Genomic DNA, 20,961 nt, shown 5'->3' on the forward strand with positions numbered 1-20,961 from the left:
GATGCATGTATACGGGTGTAGCTGAATCAACTAATGACAATGTATTTACGACCCTTTGGCGACAGTTTATGCGAGTTGGGGATTTTTAGCGACGAAAGTCACTAAAGACAGAATTTGGCATGAACTCTGTTGAAGCATCCTGACGGCAAAAGCACTCCCAATCCCACCGCAATGAATGAAAATCATCAAAAACCAAAAAAGACAACATGAAAACGATTATTTTGATCAGCACCCATTCCTGGCAATGTCGCCCCTACACTGATTACTATCTGTGTTTTCTTCATCTTTACCAAGCTGAAACTGAATGAGGAAAGGCAGATTTCTTCAGTAGGTAAAAAAAAATACAGTTCAAGGTTGCAAAACTCTCAAAACAAAATTGCACCTCCAGAGAGGAGAAAAGAAAACACATTCTTCCATGGAGTTTTTTTTCTCGATACAGAAGTGAAGAAACAAAAATCAACATCGAAATCTCCAAACTACATTCCCTAGAATAATTTCATTGTACAAATGCCGGCAGCTCACTCTCGTGATTGCACTCGTAGTTTGCCAGATCACCAACAAGGCAATAAGCACCTTCCAAAATCTCAACAGCTACATTCCCTACAATAATTTCATTGTACAGATGCCGCCACCTCAATGAGTTATCGCTTATCTGAATGCAAGATGTTCAGTGCCGGCCTCTTCTACCCCTCCCCCTACTTCCTCCTCTTCTATTACCTCTAAACCCTGATCTGGCTGACTTCAGCCCTAATGACTGGATTCCCCTCCTCTTCTCACGCTGCATGTCTTTGTCCTCCCCATCCTCTTTGTACGTGGCTGAGCTTCGTGTAGTGAAGGAAATTTCACGAGATCCTCCTGGTCCAAACTTTATGTTATTTCGGGCAGAGGTCAGCAGATTATCTCCAAGAGCTGCAGCTCTCTCTCCCAGAGGAAGAGAGTCCTCATCTGCAAGAGATTCACGGTTCCAGAATGCCTCGGCATGCCTCTCATCCTTTACTTCATATAATCTAGAGATTTTAGTAAAAACAGAATCAGTAAAATAGAAGCAACAAATTCTTTTGAAAATTTGGTTATAGAACCCTAGCTTATTCATTTATCCTACAAGATTTCCTCTCAACCCATACACAAGCATGCATGTGCATGCATCCATGCACAACTGTTCATGCAACCACAATGCTGGAAGAAGGTATTCCCTCTGAAGATCACAAGCACCATAACCACACAAAACAGAGGTTAAAGTTACCTTGGTTTCTTTTTTAATTTTCTATTTCCATTGCTGTGTTCATCTCCAGATGACTGAGATGCAGCCGAGTTATCAGAATCACTCAAGCTCTGATCTTCATCCTCCGTCAGAAGTTCAAAATGCTCCGCCACCAAAGAAGGTTGCTTCATGGAAGCCATGGGATGTAAAGCCAAATACTCTGTTGAATTCTCATCAATCTCAAAGTCCTGTACAAAAGTAATATTGGAAAGGAGGATGTACAATGTCTGGTAAGAGCCTCGAAAGAACAAGAAACCAAAATGAAACGAGTGGCAAATAAACAGGCTGCTGTTATATAAGATACGACAGCCTAAATAAATAAATTCTAATTCTCAGGCAACATTGGGGTGGCATTTCTTTGAAGAAAGAATTAGACTTTTGCCACAAATCAATTTCAAGCTATGAGAAATCAGTGGTTAAAAAGTAGATTGTTTTTCCTTGAGATCACCAAATTCTAGTGGTATTCGACAGTAAGTCCTTTTCAGAGCTTCATGAAGCTATGATTACTTGATAAACATTAGCCACTTTTATGCTATGAGTAGGTCACCATGAACACCAGAACAAATATCAACCATTAGAACTGCAAATTTGTAATAATACCTTATCTTCAAAAAGTGCTTTAAATCTCTCATCTTCAAAAATCTCAGGGCCAAGTCCTTTCTTTTTCCTTGATGCTTTCTTGGTCTCGTTTTTATCAGCCTCGATCTGTTCAATTTCAGCTTCTTTTTCAATGACACTGGCTGCAAGTTTACGGTTAACCTTCGGCAATTTTTTTGGAATCTGCAGGAACCAATATATTGTGAGAATTTAATCAGGTAAAACTAGAAACAGCCTCATTGCATCCAATACCAACCCTGATAAATATGCCAGGCTTTAAACAAGTAAATTCATTTTCACTGGTTAACAATTTAGTTATCGATCACTCTGAAGTACACATGTTTGTGAGAGAAAGGGAGAGGGAGAATCCACATTCCAATATAAACTGTAAATGGACAAAAAGAAAATTCTATAAGCAAAACTACCCATTTCACTCATCCAGTCATCTTTAATGAAGGATCTACGGTGTCTAGCAGTATAGCCACTCATTGCATAAGCCAACATGCCAAATGGCATCATCACTAAATGTAGCAGTGTTACAATGTTGGTACCTCCTTTTATATGATCAATGAGTATTATCAATAATACTTTTAAGTTGATCATAAAAAAAAATGGAACATTTAAGTCAAGAAATTATCTACCGTGTCAAGAAGAGAATGCTAGGGAATAAAAGATAAACCAGCTTCACCATGTCATAACACAAGCAATCCCATCTTAGGAGAAACCAGAAAAATCAATTAGAAAATTTGCATGGAGGTCTAGGACAAAGCATGTGACTACCTTGAAGAATTCTTGAGGTTAGAGGTTGGAGACAGTCAAAGCAGACTAAATATTGCGTGCAGGTCTAGGACAAAGCACACGCAAGAGCTCATGCACATGTGCGCACACAATAATGGGCAATAAAAAAAATAAAATCTCCTAACTGGGTGACAGGATGCCAGAGGTAAACAATAGAGAGAAGTTATTTGTTATTTAAGTTCTCACCGTAATCCGAGACACAAATTGTTCTTCCAATTTCTTCTGCGTCTGCTGCTCTCTGTAAGTTTCATATTCAAACGGTTCCGTGTATTGTTTTGCCTGCATAAAAATATGCATGAGTAAATGACAAAATCATAAAAAAAAAAAGATTTAGTGGTTACAGCTTCACTAGTAGATGTTTCAATCATAGCTCAACTAAGCACAGATAGAGTTAACTCGAAAAAGCCTTTAGTTACAAAAGTAGACACCTCAAAAGATAGATGTTGTTGCCAATTGATCCCCTAGACTTTTAAAATTGGAAGTCATTAGAGAAAAAAATTACAACATCACTTGATTTTGGATAAAAATACAAAGCAGGAAAAAGAAACAGAGAGAGGCCAGCTCTTTTCTGAAATTTGCAAAGATGTCTGAAACTCTGACCTAATGCTTGTGCTTCCTTGTATTTCTTTGTTTTGGCACTCAAACTGTTATTCAGCGCTCCATATATAACGTTTGTCAATCACTAATGCATTTAACAATCAACTTTCCTAAAACAATGTTCCACATATAACACAAAAAGAGCATGTATGTAACCATATTCACCTTCTTATATAATTTATAATCAATAAAGAAACCATGCATAGAGGCTCTTAGAAGATTGGTGCCAATCAGACTTGTCAAGTTCAATTTCTCAAGATCTTCTTTTGTCAAAAATTTGAAATTATCATAAATGGTTGTTTGCGCATCCTCCTCCATCTCTTCCTGAAGAAACAAAAAAACAGCATCAGTACTGTAACAGAAACATCCTAGTACCAAATATCAATGAAAAATTAAAGCCACACCGTTAGATTTTCGATACTAGGCAACCACTTTGGAGCAGGTCCCAGAGAAGGTATAAAGTAAGATGGTATCTGGCTGCAGTCCAGTGCCAGGAACATTAAGCCGCTTTTACTGAAAACACATATATCATTTATTGTTCCAGCAGTAGGTTCAATGCTTGTCATGCCATCTCCCTGAACAGAATGAAAATACATCAATAAAAGCCAAAAGATTAGTAAGGAAATCACTTTCTCACTGTCAATTGAGGGAAACGTGGATCCAGTACGACGGTAGGAAATATTTTAACTGACTTCCAGAAGATATTCGCACTTTATTTGGACGATTTCAAGAATCATAAGTTGTGACTGCATACTTTTTTCATGCTGCATGCACCTCTCAACAACAATGAGACCGTGAAGATGGTTTCTACTTTTTCTTGGGTGCATATATAAAATTTCAAATCTCCAACTTGCCACTATCATTCATCAGTATAGCCAGTAATTGATGTATCACAAACTTATACACTTTTTAGCTTTTTTACTTTCGTTCTTTTGAGGAGACAAGTTCAGATTTGAATACAAGCAAGCTCATAGCACAGCAAGTTTTTTTTCTTTTAACAAGTGAGAAGGGAAAAATTAAAAAGAAAAACGTTGTAGAGACAAATGATGATCTTACAGAACATCATCCACTTGGAAAATAAAACCATGATGGCCAAGTTATCAGTTAAATTTAAGTCAAGCCTGGAAACAATCATGCCCACTTTCTCATGGGGTGAATAAAAAAGCATCTTACTATTAATTAGTTTTTTCGACTTGATTAATTAAAAAGCTAGGAGAAAAGGTGGGTTAGTCTTCACCGTCTCAGGGTCCCATATTCTAACAACATGTTTATCTGTGGTAATAAGCTTCTGTCTTTCAGAATTAAGAGTACGATGCCACTTGATGTCCAATATTGCACTGCCATACCTGCATAATAATAACAGAGTTTCAAAGCTGCAATAGGCCAAAGAAAAAAGAAGGATAATAAATATTCAGAAACACATTAACCATAGAGTATGGAAGGCTTACATATGGTCCTTGACTCGCATGGGATGTGAGGATCTCAAGTCATAGAGCAGCACCTGCATAATGAATAGGATTATGACTGCTTTGTACAATAGAGTGATATCAAATGACATATTGAATCTGCAAATTGACTAAAAAAGCATGTATACATGAAAACATTTGCAACCATTGAAAGGAAATAGGGAACGCCAAAAGATATTTTTGCCAAATTTTTTTGAAAGATCATCTTTTTACTGTAAAATACGTACATATTATTAGAAAAGAAATATAAAAGGAAAGGGAAAAAAAAGAGCCACAACAAATACAAGGTATCCACCATGTCAACTTACAAGAAAAAGGTGATTGCTTGACTTGTGTCGGTCCAATAGGAGACTCAATTATGTAAATATTAGAAAATATTTTATTTAATGCATTTCTGCATTTCTTCCCTTAGTAAGACGTTATCTTTCAAATCATAGACCTGAAAGTATCGAATTCATTTCCTACGTCCTTAACAGAATGGTTATTTCTTACAGTTTATCTTATCTCACTTCATTGTCAGTCATCATTAGTCATTATGCGCAAGGTCTTTCAAGCATATCAGTCCACAAACACTGCCACCCCACCAAACCCTCAAAAGAAAAAAGAAGACCTGAATTCTGCTTACAAGAAAAAGGTGATTGCTTGACTTGTGTCGGTCCAATAGGAGACTCAATTATGTAAAAAGAAGATGCGTTAAGTTTTTACATCCTCCACCCTTTAAGTGCTGTTTGGAAAGCCCAGGTTTTAACACAGTGAATAAACTGCCAGCATGCATCAATTCATTTTCATTATGTTTTTCTAGCGCCACAGTAACATATTGCACCAGACACACACACACTAGTGATTGGTCTTGCCCTAGTATATTATTGCAATTATTGACACTTAGTTCATCCTTGAGAGCCTTCCATTAATACTATAAATGGTACACAACATTCCTAGTATAATTCAAGAGACTACTCACCCGACTGAATCCTGCCCCCATATCTTTTGTAATGATTACCAAGCCCAAACCATAAAGCCCTTTGAAACAGAATTTGAAAAAAGAAATAGATGTATATTATTTATATTCATAACCAGGCCACCCATCCCTCCCAATACATCCCCACTTTCTTAAGGTAAAGTCAACAAGCACCAAAAAAATACAATGTCTGAGATCTATGTAAAACAGCATAAGGTTGAAAACATGAATTCACCACAAACTTCAGATGAAATCTCATGATTTGCTGTGAAAAGCATCATACCTTTCCACCACTGCTTCCAACAGCCATGGTGAAACCCCCATCTTCATCAAACTTTAATGCAGTGACCTCCTAAAAATTGAGACAAAACTAAGAGCATTTTCATGAAAATACAAGGATAGAAGAGATATGTAGTCCATGCAAAATTTGCACAGAAATGTACACTTCATGATAAATGCAAGTAAGAATTACAAGATAGTTTACTCATTTGCTATTCATCTAAAAGTGAAAAACGTATGAAAACGAATTCCTACTGCAAAATATCCACTACCATGTCCTTACTCCCTTCCCACCCCTGGACAACAAAATGAAGGACGGAGAGAGATCAAGAAAGAGGACAAAATGAAAGTACAAAACAAAATAAAGGCCCACAGCTAACTCAAAAACCCTCCTAAGCCGCTATTGACTCAAAAAAACCCAAAGACCTAACCTGGTTTTGAAACAGATATCCAGTCTCATCAAGGCATGAGCTGCAGACTGGAGCCAACATTTAACTCTCACATCTTTACAAATATGTATTCATAACAATTGCAAGAAAATCTTCTTTCCATCTTACAAATAAGATCCAAATTAATAGAAATCGATTTCAAATACATGAATAAAGAGAAAGAGTTACCTCGCTAATATCACCACCATGTTCAACAGCATTAATTCTACCAATTGAAGATTTTGTTCTCATGTCAAAACATTCGACAGCACCATCATCACCACCACAAGCAACAAGTCCATGAAGCTTGCTGAAATTGAAGATAAAGCCACCTCAGTCTTGGTTAAGCAAAGGTTTACAGGCAAAAATATCACACATAGAACTTTTGTTTACAATTCCAATAAGATTCACCACCAACCTCCGACAAACTACATTTAGACCTGGTGATTGTGTTCTGAGGGGGGAGAGAAATTGCCCCTGTGAATAAGAGAAGTTAATAATTTCAGCACCAATAAACATGAAGAACAAGTTATGTAGTAAATTGTTGACAAGATGCTTCGCATAAGTGCCACCACATACACAAACAGATAGAGGTACAAGTGGTTGATAAAATTCCAGGACTAACACTAGGTTAGAAATACACGAGGATATGCAATCTAGAATGAATTTGAAAGGAGGATGAACCCCACACATCCCCTCTCTCTTCAAGATTGTGGCAGATATATGCAAACAATTCGTTGACAGAAAAAAAAAAGTCTTCAGTAATTATTAGATCCTCCACAAGTTTCTTCATTTTTTCAACACGCACACATATTTTCTTGATCAATTAATTTTGGGGGGCTCAATTGATCCATGTTTGGTTTTCTAATTTATTTTCCATGCTGAGTAAACACGATAATGACTTGTGGGTGATACAGCCAATTTTCTTATTTCCTTTGACCATCCTTTCCATCTCTTGGACACGCATAAACAAATACCTTCACAAGCAAACTACGAGAAAAGGGTGATACATGAACCTAATCCCAACTTGTTCAGGATTGAAACTTCTTTGGATTGACATGTATATAAATAAGATGCTCTCACAACATAACAAGATCTTAGTTTCCGCATCAAAAAAAAAATGTAACGGTTCATATGCATAAACAGAACAGAAAAAAAGGTTTCCAACTAAGAATAAAAGCTTAAGGTGAAAATCACTTTAAAAAGTGGCAATTTTCATTTAAAATTGAAAGATGCAAATTAATCAATTGAATACCTTTTCTAAATTAATCCGATATAAATCTGAAGATGAGGCAGCACAGAGCAAGTCACAAGACCAACAATCATACGCCATATCCCTTCCCATTCTGTAAAACACAGACATACAAGTGTAAAGGTAACTCACAATACATAGATCCAATGAGAAATTGTATAATGCAGCCAAGTGAGTGCATTGTGTATTCGAAGCACAATAGCAACTCAACCCATCAGATACCAAGAAACAACAAAAAGGAAGAGAATAAAAGCAAAGAGAGTTTGCTATGTTCAATTTGAGAGATGCTTAATCAGGGAATATTGGCGCAGGTACTATTTAACCAATCCTTTGAGAAGAGATGACACTTAGAAAAGAGGTGACCCATTCCAAGGAAAGAACTCAAGAAGAGCAACTGGATATCAAATTAAGGCTCAAAAAAATGAACTGAAAAGTAGAGTTACTAATCTGTAATCAATTGAATAAAAGTGGTTTTCCTAGACCTGGCATTATGATTCCTAAATAAATGTTCAACTGTCATATCAAAGAACCCATTGAGAAAGCATATGAATTAGCTAAGGGAGGCTTAACGCCGACTTATCCACTGTTTTCAGTTAGCAAATGTTGCACCGATAGATTGATGGTTGACTGACTCTCCTTTTTGTGATCTTACTTCTATTCTTTTCACAATTGATACATCTTTTATTTAAAAAGGAAGAGACTCAAGCACTGCAGGGGACTCATGCCGACACCAAACTTGCCCTTATTTGCCTTGTTGTTTCTTTCACTTCCTGCAAACAGAGCCAGCCTCTTGTATCTTGTTGCTTGAGTGAACTCATCTCATCTAAAAGCATAAATTACTCCAACCTAAAGTTACATACTGCAACCAATGTGTAGTACAAAATTAATCCACAGGGTTTGGGGGTAAGAGTCAAACAATGAATTCAACATTATCCTAGTTGGATATTCACCTGTATTTCCCTCTATGATCTCCCGTGGCACTCATGTACAAACCATGAATAACTTATTCACTAAAACATTGGGCATTACCCAAGAATCACATAACCTTCGATCTAGTCTCAGTAGAGAATTTCAGGTTAATTCTTTCATCAAAACGAGCTTTCTAAGTTCTCGAAAGCTTCAGTGTGTTTCAAATTCTTCAAGATTATTTCATCACCATGCAATGAGCAAAAATGTTTGGTACTTTTAATTGATTGTGAATCACCTAAAATCAGACTCCAACTTTTGGCAGAGCTTAGAAAACTCTTTCCTCTTTCAGTTTCACATCAAACAGAAGTCCTCGGTATGCTGTCAGCAACAATGATAAGTTTGTTCCGCACTTCTCATCATGGTTCATAGAAATTAACTAAGCAATACACAAATCAGAATAGATGCCAATAAAGGCTAAATCAACTACTTGCCTCCTGACCCCGAACCCCCTCTACCTCTAGGCATCATATTGGACCAACCATTAAATAAGCACAACATGAAACATAAGCACAAATACTGATAAAGCATTGATCTAAACCTTGGAATTCGCAAAGTGTAGTGTTTCCCATATTTCGCATGCAGGCAAACAGAACGATCAGCACATAAAAATGCAAGCTTCGAATAGTCATCATCCAATATCTGCACAAAAAATGAAAAAATTATTGCCTCACTAGTGCACTAGAAATCATGGTAAAACTCTGATGCCCCCTCCCCTCCTCTTAAATCTTGCAAAACGGCCACAAAGTGAAGATCATGACAGTTGCCAATGCAATCAAGAGTAAAATACATACAAAATATTTTCATAAAAACAGTATAATAAAACTTCAGAAAACCTGAAAATCAATTATCTCAGAATCAAAGTGTCTTTCAAACTTCAATGCGAACTCTCTTAACTCGTACACTTTGATTTGTGGTGGGTGTATTCCTGCATTTTAGTTAAATAATTAGCAAACCATGTTGCAGACACAACCACTACCCCTCAAAAAAATTCTCATACAAAACAAAATTAAAAAGCTAAAAGATCATTTACCTGATGCAATAAGAAATTCTCCATCTGGGGTCACCTTAATTCTACTCGTAGCGGTTGGAAATGTTAAATCCTGAACCAACTCTATCTTTTGCTGATAATCTTACAAACAAAACAAAAAACTCAGCATCGAAAAACACTTGTCATCAATAATGTGCCAATATCAATTAAAAATAATCTCACTGCCCCAGTTTATTCACTTTTCAAGCACTTAGGAAAACAAAATCAATGTCCTCTTTTGTTTTCGAATCTGAAACTGCATAAATTGTAAACTAATTAAAAAAAAATTATTCACTCTGCTGCATAAACCCTTAATCTTCATTGTAAATCAATAATAGAACTTAGGGTTTAAGCTAGGGTTTAACATATACAATGCAAAACTTATACTTGAAAGCTAATAAATAACAACAATTCAAAGCAAAAAAGAAAAAAAAAAAAAAGAGAGTACTTTTATCTTTGCGAGAAGGACGTTGCTTTTTGGAGCCAACCCAAGAAGCAGGATTACGTTGCTGTGAAGAAACCATGTATATCTTCACTCCATTTATCGACGTTGATTTCAATCCGCTACCTTTCGTTGCCATTTTTGCTCTTCTCTTAGCTTTTGCTTTTGGGGCTAAACCAGTACTGCGAAATCAAACAGTTTCTGCTTAATTATGTGTTTTTCTACTTTAGCTTTAGTTTTAAGCAACTTTTTGAGGCGGTGACGGCGGCTAGCAAGCACTGCTTTCTTGAATGAAGATGGTGGTTGCTGCTGCTGGTGGCTTGCAGGTTTTTTAGGTTCTTGCCGTGGTGATAGTCGGTTTTTAAAATATAGGGATGTTTGGTTTTGTTGACGTAGGTGTTTTGGCAATAGTTTATAAACTCGCCTGTGGTCGACCCGGTTTTAAAACCCAGATTTTAGGTTTTGACCGAATTTTTATTATAAAAACAATATATATTTTAAAAAAAATCAATATATTATAACTGAATTTTTAACCAAATATTATCAAATTAACCCAGATTTTTAACGAATTACCTAGATTTTTTCTTTTCTTTACTTTTTTTTTTTTTTACTCAGCATGTTCTAATCCTAGATCAAGATTTTTTCTGGTTTCAACTCTAAATCAACCTATCAAGCTAAATCGATTTTTAAAACTATAGTTTTAGGCTGGGTAGATTGTAAAGTACAGAGTAGCCCTAGGTCGAGTTTGGTTAAAGATAAAATAAAAAATCTAAAAATAAGTCTATTTATCATAAAGTTTTAAAATAAATTTATAATTTTTTAAAATATAAATGATAAAAATATATTTTTTGTCTTTATCTTATTAGTGTTTTAGGCATAGTTTTTAGACCCGGTTTGGTCCAAGACCCGGGTTCCAGGTTTTGACCGGGTCACCGGGTCATTTTTAAAAAAAAAAAATCAAAATGACGTTGTTTTTGTAAAAAAAAAAAACAAAAGTTAACGGGTTGCAACCGGGTTTTTGATCGAATCTTGTCGGATCAACTGGGTCGTCAGGTCAGCCGAGTCACACCAGTTTTTTATTTTCCTGTTTTTTCTTCAACCCGGCCCGGTTCCAGTCCCGGGTCGACTTGCCGGGCCGGGCCGGGTTTTAAAACTATGGTTTTAGGCTTCTCTTCTAATATTACATATTCTTATTATTATCTTTTTGAGATGAGCTCTTTTATGTGATTTTGGACAGGATTTTTTTTTCTTATGTTAAATAATTAAATTAGCTGAGAACTATTGACACAGCTATGCTCTTATTGGCATGATATATTCTTGGTACAAAAAAAGAGAGTATAGATCATTTTATAACAAAATAAATATTGATTAATATTGATTATATAGATTGGTAATTAGGGTTTCAGATTCATAGGTGAGAAGGGAAAAGAAAAGGCAAGTATTGATACTAGTATATCACTCCAAACACAATTACTTAATACATCCAAAATAAGAATTAGGGTCACCTCCTTCACTATTAACATGAATAGTGAAGAAGATGGTCTCTTTTTTCTTTTTCTTTTATTGCATTCTCTTTTTTATTTTTATTTTTTTTTAATTTTATTATTTAATATTTGTTTGATTTTGAATTTATTTTTATAAATTATTTTTGTTTTATTTTTTATGAAGTGATCGTTATCTCAAATAAACATCATAATATTATATTTGTGCTTGGTTTTACGAGTATTTTTTTTTTGTTATTGTATAATTAAATAAAAAATAACTTTTTTTAATAAAAAAATAAGGAATTTCTATGAATATTTTGGCCAAGTCGAGCTCGGTTGTTGTCATAGTTTTCTTCTTGAAGGTGGCTCCATCGCATGACTCCCTAGGTGATTTCATTAATTTCTATGATTATTTTGCATCGAATGCCAGCCAGCGCAAAGAAGAATTCCAATGGTCTCATATCAACCTTCTACGGCTCTCCCCTTCACTTCAAAAACTCCTCGAACGGTAGTGTCTTCTCCTTCTCAACTACTTCCATTTTTGCAATCGTACCCCAGTACCGCAACTAGATGGCCATGGACTTGCCTTCGAAGGCAATCCGGGAGCCTTACCAGGCCGATGTCTACCACCAGCTCTGTTCAACAGAACTGGTCCAGAAAACTGTTCGAATCATATTGCTGCCCAAGGTTTATAATGTAGCCCAAACCCACTTCAACCCATTTTCAAATAACAATTTGTGAGCCTGAACAGTAAGCCAGGCCCACAACTAAACCTTAAAAATATCTATCCATCTGCTTCCTCTCTGCTGCCTAAAGCCCTAATCAAATCCCTCATATTTCTCTCTGCCACTTCAACTTTTATCTCAGTGGCCACCTTTTCAATTGGGTAAGGAACTAATATCCTTTCTTTGGATTCTTTGGGGGTTTTCTTGAATTCCTAGTTTGTGTTTTTTCTTTATTGGTTACGTGAGTTGATTTTACGAAGTTTAATTCTTTTCTTATTTATTTTTTCAGTGTGAAGGCTAGATTTATTGCGAGTGAAGAAAATGGTGAGGCCTTATGGTAAAGGGCACAAGAGAAAGAAGAAAGGGGAGAGGTATGATAAAGAAGAAGATGAAGTGGAAGATAAACAAGTTGAAGAAGAGAACACTGATGATGAGACTGAAATAAGCGCACAAGATGCTGAAGAAAAAACAGAAGAGGAAAGAGAAGAACTACCAGAATTGGAGGGCATTCCTGTTGGCCCAAGTACTCAAACTGCCAAAAAACCTGGGGTCATATTTGTGCTGGAAAAGGCATCTTTGGAAGTTGCAAAAGTTGGAAAGGTTTAAAGACTAACTTTTCATCCCAATGCTTGGTTTTTAAGTAACTTACTGGATTCATTGTATGGCTTAGTGTGGATTTTTTATTAGTGATATACAGGCTTGGTGTAATGTTTTGAATTTGGGTTAAGGGTTACGGAGAGTGATTTTTGAAGTCTTTGTTGGGATTTTCATGAAGTGGGGTTTTATCATTTTGTTGGAAGTTTTCATTTTCATCTGACTGGTTTTGTTTGTACAGAATTACCAAATTTTGAATTCTGAGGAGCATGCCAATTTCCTGAGGAGGAATAATAAAAATCCTGCTGATTACAGGCCTGACATCATTTATCAGGTTAGTGTCCTTTATTATTGAAAGCACTTATTCTTCTTCGTTGATTTTCTCCCATACCGGTGAAATCTCTAGGTGCATTTTATTTTTTTTCCTATCCTAGCTAGAAGTCAAATTCCTGAGTCATGTTGCTTGTTAGACCAACCCCATGACCGTCTTTCATAAGCAGGTCCAACAGTATCAAAACTAGTCAGAGTATTGTTACTTTGCTTGGCATATGTCACACTTGTATTAATATCATTGTTGCTAATTCCAGGCTCTCCTATCCATCTTAGATAGCCCATTGAATAAGGCTGGGTGTTTGCGAGCTGTATATGTGAAAACAGATAAAGGTGTTCTTTTTGAAGTTAAGCCATATGTTCGTATTCCAAGGACTTATAAGCGTTTTGCTGGTATTATGTGTAAGTTCAGTGATCCCCTCTGATACTTCTCTACTGTGTTGGTATATAGCGCTTCTTCTTTTTGTATATAGTTTTGTATTTGTTGTTTACCACCCTGTTCAATATTGCAGTGCAGCTGCTTCAAAAGCTTAGTATTGCTGCTGTTGGTAAGCGTGAGAAGCTTTTGCGCGTGATCAAGAATCCTGTAACCCAGCACCTACCTTTAAACTCTCGTAAAATAGGTGAGCTTTAATTTTTATGATTTTCAAAGTCATGGTATGGTACACAGGAGAGATAAAGGTTGCTTGCTGTTGTATCAGGCTTCTCCCATAGCTCAGACAAATTTGTCGAAATGGAGAAGTATGTAGCCGGAGTTGGTGGTGACACTGACCTTGTTTTCGTGGTATGCTAAAAGTAACTTTAGTACTATATATACTCTCTCTGTTGAGAAATTTGTAACCTTTTTAATCTCTCTCAACAAAATAATTTTCAGGTTGGTGCTATGTCCCATGGTAAAATTGAATGTGATTATATAGATGATTTTATATCAGGTAAGCTCTTTCTAGATTCATTTCTTTACATCATCTTATGCAGAAATCATGCACAGTAAAAATCAATACTGCTTAGAGTCAGTTTCTGATAAAGAATTTGGACCCAAAGTTCATGTAACAAAGAGGAGCAAAATTTTTGCTGACAGCATCAGACCTAAACATACTTCTTAGCTTGAAGCATTCTGCGAAGAGTCTTTGATCAAGACTCCATGCAAATTAATGCACAAGTCATAGCAAATAGGTTAAATCTATTGATTGGGTATAAATGCAATCGGTTACATGTATAATGTTTTCTGGCATCACTTTAGAACCTCCGAATGTCCTGTAAACGTATTTGCATTTTAATTGTTGTGAAGCTGAGACATTGTCCTACTGGATATCCTGTCTATATTTGACATCTAGGGTTTTTGAAACAGAAATCCTTATCGTGTATTCTTTCTTTTTGGTCCCTTTCAGTTTCAGAATATCCGCTGAGTGCTGCCTGGTGTATTGCAAGGATATGTGAGGCTGTGTCAAAGAAGTGGCGTGTACTGTAAACTTTCATGTTTCTGGATTTCGTCAACGATATCATTGTTTGGTAGTTTATAACCAGTCTTGAAGACTGAAGTACATGTAAACCAAACCGCAGTCCAAAAACAATTTGATTGGCAATTTTCATTTCTTTAGATGTTACATGTTATTCTTGTGCTTTACCAGTAAAGCACCTCAAATTTCTCTTATGATCTGGAAACACCCTTGACCCAGAGCTTCACTAGGTTTGGGTTCGGCTAAACTTAGCGGATTAATCTGTAACTTGGGTGATCTATTAAACTTAGCAGATTAACTTGTACTTGTAACGCAGTTGATCTGTTCAAACCTATTTAGGAGTGAAACAACATTGATTGATAAAAAAAATTAAATTAAAGTAACCCAGCATTCCAACTGCTTGCACTGTAAAAGCATGTAAAATATATATATATATTTTTGAAGTTTGCCTAAAGCAGTTGGCGTTGTGAAGCAATTCTGCAAGTTAACAGATGATTTCCTGAGGAAATTTTGCAACTATTCGTAAATTTTCTGCTATACCAGACAAATCATATGTCAATGTACATTGTGCTGTGCTGTATCCTAGATCAATAATTTGCTAACATACAAAAATTATAGACAACCATTGTTTCGTTTGGTTGATTGATAATCAGTTTCTTTTCCCGTTAACGAAGCGATTTGCTTCTTGAGGTTGAGGATCTCAATTCCACAGGGGTAACTGGTTCTTTAGCTTCTTTGAAGCTTCCTCGTACTTTCTGTTCAGGAATTCCATTCCATTTATTTTCAGTTTTCTTCTCCGTTTTCAATTTTTATTTTCTAATAAAAAATTGAAAAATGTGTTTATTTGTCAAAAATATTGAAGAATTGTTCCACTAAAAAAAAAAACCAAAACATCAAGATCAACAACTACTATAAAAGAATCAAAACCATTATTTATAATATAATAGTCATGTTAATCTAATAATTTAACTATAAAAATATTATTTTTATTTTATTTAAAATTAAATTAAATTTATCATAAAAAGGCTGTGCCTATTAACTCCATAAAAAATAGTATTTTATTATAATAAAGATAAATAAATTTATAACATTAACCAGGTATGCAAATATAAAAGAAAATAATTTTAATGTTTTTTGTTGTTAAGAACATGGTAAAACTGTCTGAGAAAATGATTTTGTCTGGATTGAAGCACAAATCAGGGATACCCTTCCCTTGATTCAAAGGAACTACTAAAAAGTACTGCTGCATGCCTTAAAAAAGAATAAGAAAGAGGTTGTATGCATGAGAAAGAAACATTGGAATAGACAGGCGAGATTTACAAGAGAAATTATCAGGTATTTGACAAAGAAAAGGCTGTTCTATCCCTCACTACCTTCATTTTTATCTGTTCTCATCTTACACAGTTACACTAGTTATTATAGCCGCAGCTTTTTCTTAAATACAGACTACAGTTGAGAACACTATGCACAACCTCTTCCTAAAAGTTTAGGTAAACCTGTACAGAAGGGAAGCCTCTTAAAGATTGTCATGTAAGAAAAACTCTCTCAAACGTGCACGCCTATCCTCTGTGCGACCTGCATCAGCAAAATCCAAAGAGAGAGTTCACCCTTTCTGGAACGCAGCTAATGTTGATGATGATGAATTAATAATAAATGCAAACAATGACAATGATGATGTTCAAAATGGATACCGACTGTATTATGCATAAACAATGGCAAACTGCAACCTGAGTCATGTTTGCAGTAAACCGAGCCCAAATACTATCTAGAGCCACAAAATAGATACTCTAGAAACAAACATATTCGTTGCATGTCAGATCACTATCCTCGTAAAAGTTCTCAGTCATTATGCCAAATTTTAGCTATATTACCATGAGGATAAATGGGGTTGACTTCCAATTCCCATGCAAATACTGCATTCCTGTCTCCATCTCATTATGAGAGGTTCTAGTAATCAAATACTGTCATGAGATTTGAAACACTGTGAATTCCAAGAAAAAATAATACACTCTCTTCCTCATTGTCGATTTTCTCCTAGTTCTTTATTGATTAGTGAAGCTTACCTCCTTGAAGGAGTGGACATCACTTCCCCAAAGCCAAGCATCGCATCCTGCATCTCTCGCACCCCATATATCATTCCTACGATCATCCCCTACATGCACAGCATCTTCTGGTTTTACTTCCAACAACTCACAAGCTTTTAGAAATATTGTTGGATTTGGCTTCTCCGCTGCAACCTGTTTGGTAAAAGAGAGCAGAATGATTGCCAATACCAAGGAAATTTATTCTTCATCTAATTTGCTTAGCTACATGAAAAGATTCTAAATATAATAGTTGGAATGTCACCAAATGCAAAACACTTCATGCATATGATCAATTATGCAACAAAAATGAAACATAATTCAATTATTTGAAGATCGGATGTTAAGTTTATCTTCCAACAAATCAGTTTCATTCTACTTTAGTTTACATAATAATATGGAAAGAGTCTTATGCCGACAACAGACCTTTGACCCCTTTGAAAATATTCATAAATGAACTATGAGACAAGAAACCAAATCTACAAACATGGACCAACTTAGTTTCTCTGTTTCCGAGTTTCTTAAAACCATGAGTAACAGACTACTGATGAGCAACCTGTGCAGAAAAAATCTACAAACATGGTCTTATTAGTGACATACAGCATATGTAAGAAAAAAGATCGTATATCGTTCTATGCATTTTTTTCTCGTTTTAGATATACTTCTGTCAGAAAGTAAGAGAAAAGATCTTAATGCATGTCTCCATGCGTGTCATGAAGGGTGTGTGTGTTTTTTTTTTTTTTTTTTGGGGGGGGGGGTTTTTTTTTTTTTTTGGGGGGGGGGGGGGGTGGGGCATGATTTTCTTACTTCAGCTGAAACTGCCACAGCATCAAACCAGTGATCACAGTTTAAAGCCCGCAGGAGAGGTCTAAGTCGGGTGTCAAAGTTTGACACAACAGCCAATTTTACACCTGCCTTTTTAATGGCCTCAAACACTTTCTCAGCATCAGGATCACAGAGGTGCCAAGCCTTGAGAAAAACAGCACATGAAAAGTTACGACCCAAATATAACAAATGCTTTACAAAGGCAAAAAAATTTCTATTCTCAAACAACCTACCATACCTTTTCAGTGGTATAGTAGTTATAAAGCTCTTCAAAGTACTGAGTATCTGAGCAGCCGGTGGAAGAACTGACTATATACTGCCAGAAGGGCCTCCCATCATTTACATATCTGCAATAGAATGTAAAAAAAAATATCAAGCTGTAGACCGCAAGAAAAACAAATTGTTTCCAAACATAGCACACAAGTTGTTGGGAGTTTTTACAGATGAATTAATTGGGAGCAGAGGACCCCTGAAAAAAAAAAACAACTCTGTGATATGGCCATTGTTCCTATATGTATTCATTTTGGAGTCCAAGATAATATTTGACAGGCATACACATCCGTGTGCAACCAGTGTCCATTCTCATGTAGACAATATGACTTTGCACATGGCACCTAGGTAGGGACATCCTAGGAAGATACTGACTGGAAAACAGTTTGACTTTATTAGACCTTCAAAAGAAAAAGAAAAAAAAAAACGTGAGATTCCATGGATCACATTCTGGAACACATTCTTGGAATTTATTCCATAATCCATTTAAGGATATTTATAATTGTTTAACAGTCCAGTCTGTCCATATAACATCAAATACTCTTATGAACCAAGCCCTGCACACTAAAAAAATGAAATGCTTTAAGCCAAACTGACATTATTTCCATAATAATCTCGAGGGATCATTCCTAAAAAAGTTTTTTTAAAAATGAAAACAGGCCAAGCCCTTACCTAGTACAATAACATTGCCAACAATACATCAAAGCAAATTTGCATGAGATCTTAGCACAATTACTATTATTTGTCTATTCGAATCATTTGCAAGGACATGATATGCAACTGAAGTTACGAGCCACTTGCATAAAATAATTCTAGATTTTGTTACACATGTTGAATCTGTATAATATATCTGCCAAATGGAAAGAAGGTTACCAAAGAACCTAACTTGTTAACTGCATTATTTGGCTTAATATACGGAAATGCAATGAAGACACTGAATGAATCAGTATAACAAACACAACGTAATAAAAAAGACTCATGAATCTCTTTGCTATCATTATTTTGCTACAGCAATTCAGCAGTATATCATAACTAATTCCTTCTAAATGGGAAAATAGAAAAGGGAACAGACCTGAGACGAGATCTGCCCCAAGGCTGCCCATAAGCCCATCTGTATCTTCTTAGTATCTCATCCTCGGAGTACTCCACTCCGTACTTCTCCCCCATCTGTCTATATATCTACAAAAACAAAACAACAATTTATCACTGTATTCATATTAAAATCCGTTCACATATAGACAAGAGAACCATAAAAGAGAAAATGTTAATACCACCCAGAATAATTCATCCAAAAATATTGACAAACTACACAAAGGGAAAGGCATGAGTTAGTCGCCATATATACTATATAGAGCAAAGTTACATACAGAATCCATGAATGACATAAAAATTCAGGCTTTCCCCTTATCTAACAGTTAATCTTTCGACTCTTTTAGAGATAGAGAAAGATGGCAGCATTGAAATTAAGCTAGAAGCTGATTTCACTGATAATCAACAAGCTCTCAAAACACCACCCAGAATCTTTCTGAGAAAGTCAAGAGAATAAATTAACTAATCAACTACAAAATTCAAAACCCAGCATATCAACCAGACCACTAATAAAAAAACAAAACTTTAACACAAGCACCACCACTTGAAAAACCCACAACAAAACACAATCCACGCAACACAAACACTCCAAACCCAGAAATAAAAATCACAAAAGAAGAAAAAAGAAGACAGCTCTACACATTAGCACCTGAGCCATAGGCTGTGAGGGAACCACAAGAGTACCAACAGCATCAACAAGCAAAGCTTTATGTGTAATATCACCATACAAAGACTTCCTATAATCCTCATAATCCTTCACTACTGCAGCTGCAGATGTTGAATACTTAGCCAGCCCCTTAAAAGAAGACCCAGATCCCATTACCCTCTGAGCCTTGTCTTTAACATTATTAATGAAGGTTCTTGAAAGAACCCTTGTTAATTTTGTTCTTGCTGCTTCCATCACTACCTTTTTAGCTACATTCAATGTTGTCTTGGGGCTCCTTTATGTGTGTTCTTGAGTTCTGGTTTTTGTTCAAGTGGCAAGCAGGGCTTGAAAGCAGGAACTGTTAAAGAACTTGAAGAAAGACAGAATCTGCTAACGTGGGAGCTTACAATAATGGTCTTAGAGGGATGTTTTATTACGTTTTTACCATTCATCTGATGATAACGTTGTCATTTGATTTTGTGTGTCGGGCTTATCTTTTTGGCTTTTGAACAATGAGACTATCAATAAGGTTCTTTATTTGATTAATATATTTTTTATATAAATTGGCCAACTAAAAACATTGTACCGAATTAATTACCTACTATTTTAAAAGAAAAGTAATTGGATAATAAAAATAAATAAGATTTATTTTTTTATATTTTTTAGTTTTAAAAATACAAGAACTCAATTCAAAATTGTTAAGACATGTATTTATTTTTTATTATTCAACCAAATTAGCTTTTATATTTTTTCTACACGTCTCTCTTTTGTCAGCCAACCTCTAGTTGAATAGGCAAGGAACCCGGAAAAGATGAGGGCAATTTGGTAATTAAACAGATAACTTGCCCGTATTATTTGCCAGTTTTACGTGTATTGAAGCGTGAAGCAACCCTGCATAAGCGATGAGGTGGCATCCAACGAAGGTAGTTAAATACCATGTCATCAATTTCCAGCATTGCCCTTATATCAAAGTAGGACCCAATTCATGGTCTATCTTAGTTGACAAATTGAGAAATTAGTACACAAAATGAAAACAATCGGCTAATTAAAGTAGCGTCATTTTTTATTTTAAAGAACGATATTTATTAAATATTATTATTTTTAAATATGATAAAATAGCTATTGGTTCATTAATATTTAGTAAATGTTTGTATTTTTAAAGCGTAACAAGATGAAACTCTAATTATCTGGCTAATCCGGTTAACCGTTTCAAAATAGTCAATAAAATCAATTGACCAATTTTGAAAATAAAAAAAATCTCAAAACTGCTAAATTTAGGGGGTTTCGACGAGATTTTTGATATTTAAAAATCTGACGGTCTGCATAACGATACATTTTTAACGTAAAAATTTGAGCGTGATCCGACAATCAAATCAAAAGTTATTG

General features: G+C 35.5%; 3 protein-coding genes across 5 annotated transcripts; 1 reads left to right on the forward strand and 2 right to left on the reverse strand.

The window, feature by feature from the left end:
• Positions 1 to 305: 305 nt before the first annotated feature.
• LOC7464103 (uncharacterized) lies at positions 306 to 10,464 on the reverse strand. Its single transcript, XM_024587890.2, has 16 exons — positions 10,081 to 10,464; positions 9,636 to 9,734; positions 9,439 to 9,530; positions 9,144 to 9,244; positions 7,640 to 7,730; positions 6,803 to 6,861; positions 6,574 to 6,694; positions 5,961 to 6,029; positions 4,702 to 4,754; positions 4,491 to 4,599; positions 3,658 to 3,828; positions 3,419 to 3,577; positions 2,843 to 2,935; positions 1,862 to 2,041; positions 1,244 to 1,449; positions 306 to 1,007 (listed from the first exon to the last, which is right to left on the reverse strand). Exons 1-16 carry the CDS (start codon positions 10,211 to 10,213, stop codon positions 668 to 670), a joined length of 2,076 nt encoding a protein of 691 aa, XP_024443658.1. The 5' UTR covers positions 10,214 to 10,464; the 3' UTR covers positions 306 to 667.
• Positions 10,465 to 12,286: 1,822 nt separating this feature from the next.
• LOC7464104 (uncharacterized) lies at positions 12,287 to 14,811 on the forward strand. The gene is made up of 8 exons (XM_002322588.4): positions 12,287 to 12,444; positions 12,573 to 12,883; positions 13,119 to 13,211; positions 13,465 to 13,609; positions 13,720 to 13,830; positions 13,909 to 13,991; positions 14,082 to 14,139; positions 14,596 to 14,811. The coding sequence occupies exons 2-8, from the start codon at positions 12,605 to 12,607 to the stop codon at positions 14,673 to 14,675; spliced, it is 849 nt and encodes a 282-aa protein (XP_002322624.4). The 5' UTR covers positions 12,287 to 12,444; positions 12,573 to 12,604; the 3' UTR covers positions 14,676 to 14,811.
• A 1,127-nt stretch (positions 14,812 to 15,938) lies between these two features.
• LOC7458927 (uncharacterized) lies at positions 15,939 to 20,012 on the reverse strand. Of its 3 annotated transcripts, XM_024587321.2 has the most exons (7): positions 19,579 to 19,991; positions 18,913 to 19,019; positions 17,809 to 17,917; positions 17,553 to 17,714; positions 16,728 to 16,901; positions 16,536 to 16,625; positions 15,939 to 16,239 (listed from the first exon to the last, which is right to left on the reverse strand). In XM_024587321.2, exons 1-7 carry the CDS (start codon positions 19,828 to 19,830, stop codon positions 16,210 to 16,212), a joined length of 924 nt encoding a protein of 307 aa, XP_024443089.2. In that variant the 5' UTR covers positions 19,831 to 19,991; the 3' UTR covers positions 15,939 to 16,209. The 3 variants fall into 3 exon arrangements, with proteins under 3 accessions (XP_024443089.2, XP_024443090.2, XP_002323252.3); XM_024587322.2 differs by lacking the exon at positions 17,553 to 17,714 and having other exon boundaries at positions 19,579 to 20,012; XM_002323216.4 differs by lacking the exon at positions 16,536 to 16,625 and having other exon boundaries at positions 19,579 to 19,990.
• Between the last annotated feature and the right edge of the window lie 949 nt (positions 20,013 to 20,961).

Source organism: Populus trichocarpa, chromosome 16 (assembly GCF_000002775.5).
Source record: "Populus trichocarpa isolate Nisqually-1 chromosome 16, P.trichocarpa_v4.1, whole genome shotgun sequence".
NCBI lineage: Eukaryota > Viridiplantae > Streptophyta > Magnoliopsida > Malpighiales > Salicaceae > Populus > Populus trichocarpa.

What these genes read in the sequence shown, in the direction of transcription:
- LOC7464103 (XM_024587890.2), bottom strand. Translation starts at nt 10,213, where the DNA reads ATGGCAACGAAAGGTAGCGGATTGAAATCAACGTCGATAAATGGAGTG. An exon ending in CTGAGATAATTGATTTTCAG is followed by an intron (nt 9,245 to 9,438) that starts GTTTTCTGAAGT and finishes TTTTTTGTGCAG; the next exon opens with ATATTGGATGATGACTATTC. An exon ending in ATGGTGGTGATATTAGCGAG is followed by an intron (nt 6,030 to 6,573) that starts GTAACTCTTTCT and finishes CTCAATTTTTAG; the next exon opens with GAGGTCACTGCATTAAAGTT.
- LOC7464104 (XM_002322588.4), top strand. Translation starts at nt 12,605, where the DNA reads ATGGTGAGGCCTTATGGTAAAGGGCACAAGAGAAAGAAGAAAGGGGAG. An exon ending in AAGTTGCAAAAGTTGGAAAG is followed by an intron (nt 12,884 to 13,118) that starts GTTTAAAGACTA and finishes TTGTTTGTACAG; the next exon opens with AATTACCAAATTTTGAATTC. An exon ending in TTTAAACTCTCGTAAAATAG is followed by an intron (nt 13,831 to 13,908) that starts GTGAGCTTTAAT and finishes CTGTTGTATCAG; the next exon opens with GCTTCTCCCATAGCTCAGAC.
- LOC7458927 (XM_024587321.2), bottom strand. Translation starts at nt 19,830, where the DNA reads ATGGAAGCAGCAAGAACAAAATTAACAAGGGTTCTTTCAAGAACCTTC. An exon ending in CCTCACAGCCTATGGCTCAG is followed by an intron (nt 19,020 to 19,578) that starts GTGCTAATGTGT and finishes TTGTTTTTGTAG; the next exon opens with ATATATAGACAGATGGGGGA. An exon ending in TGGGGCAGATCTCGTCTCAG is followed by an intron (nt 17,918 to 18,912) that starts GTCTGTTCCCTT and finishes ATTCTATTGCAG; the next exon opens with ATATGTAAATGATGGGAGGC.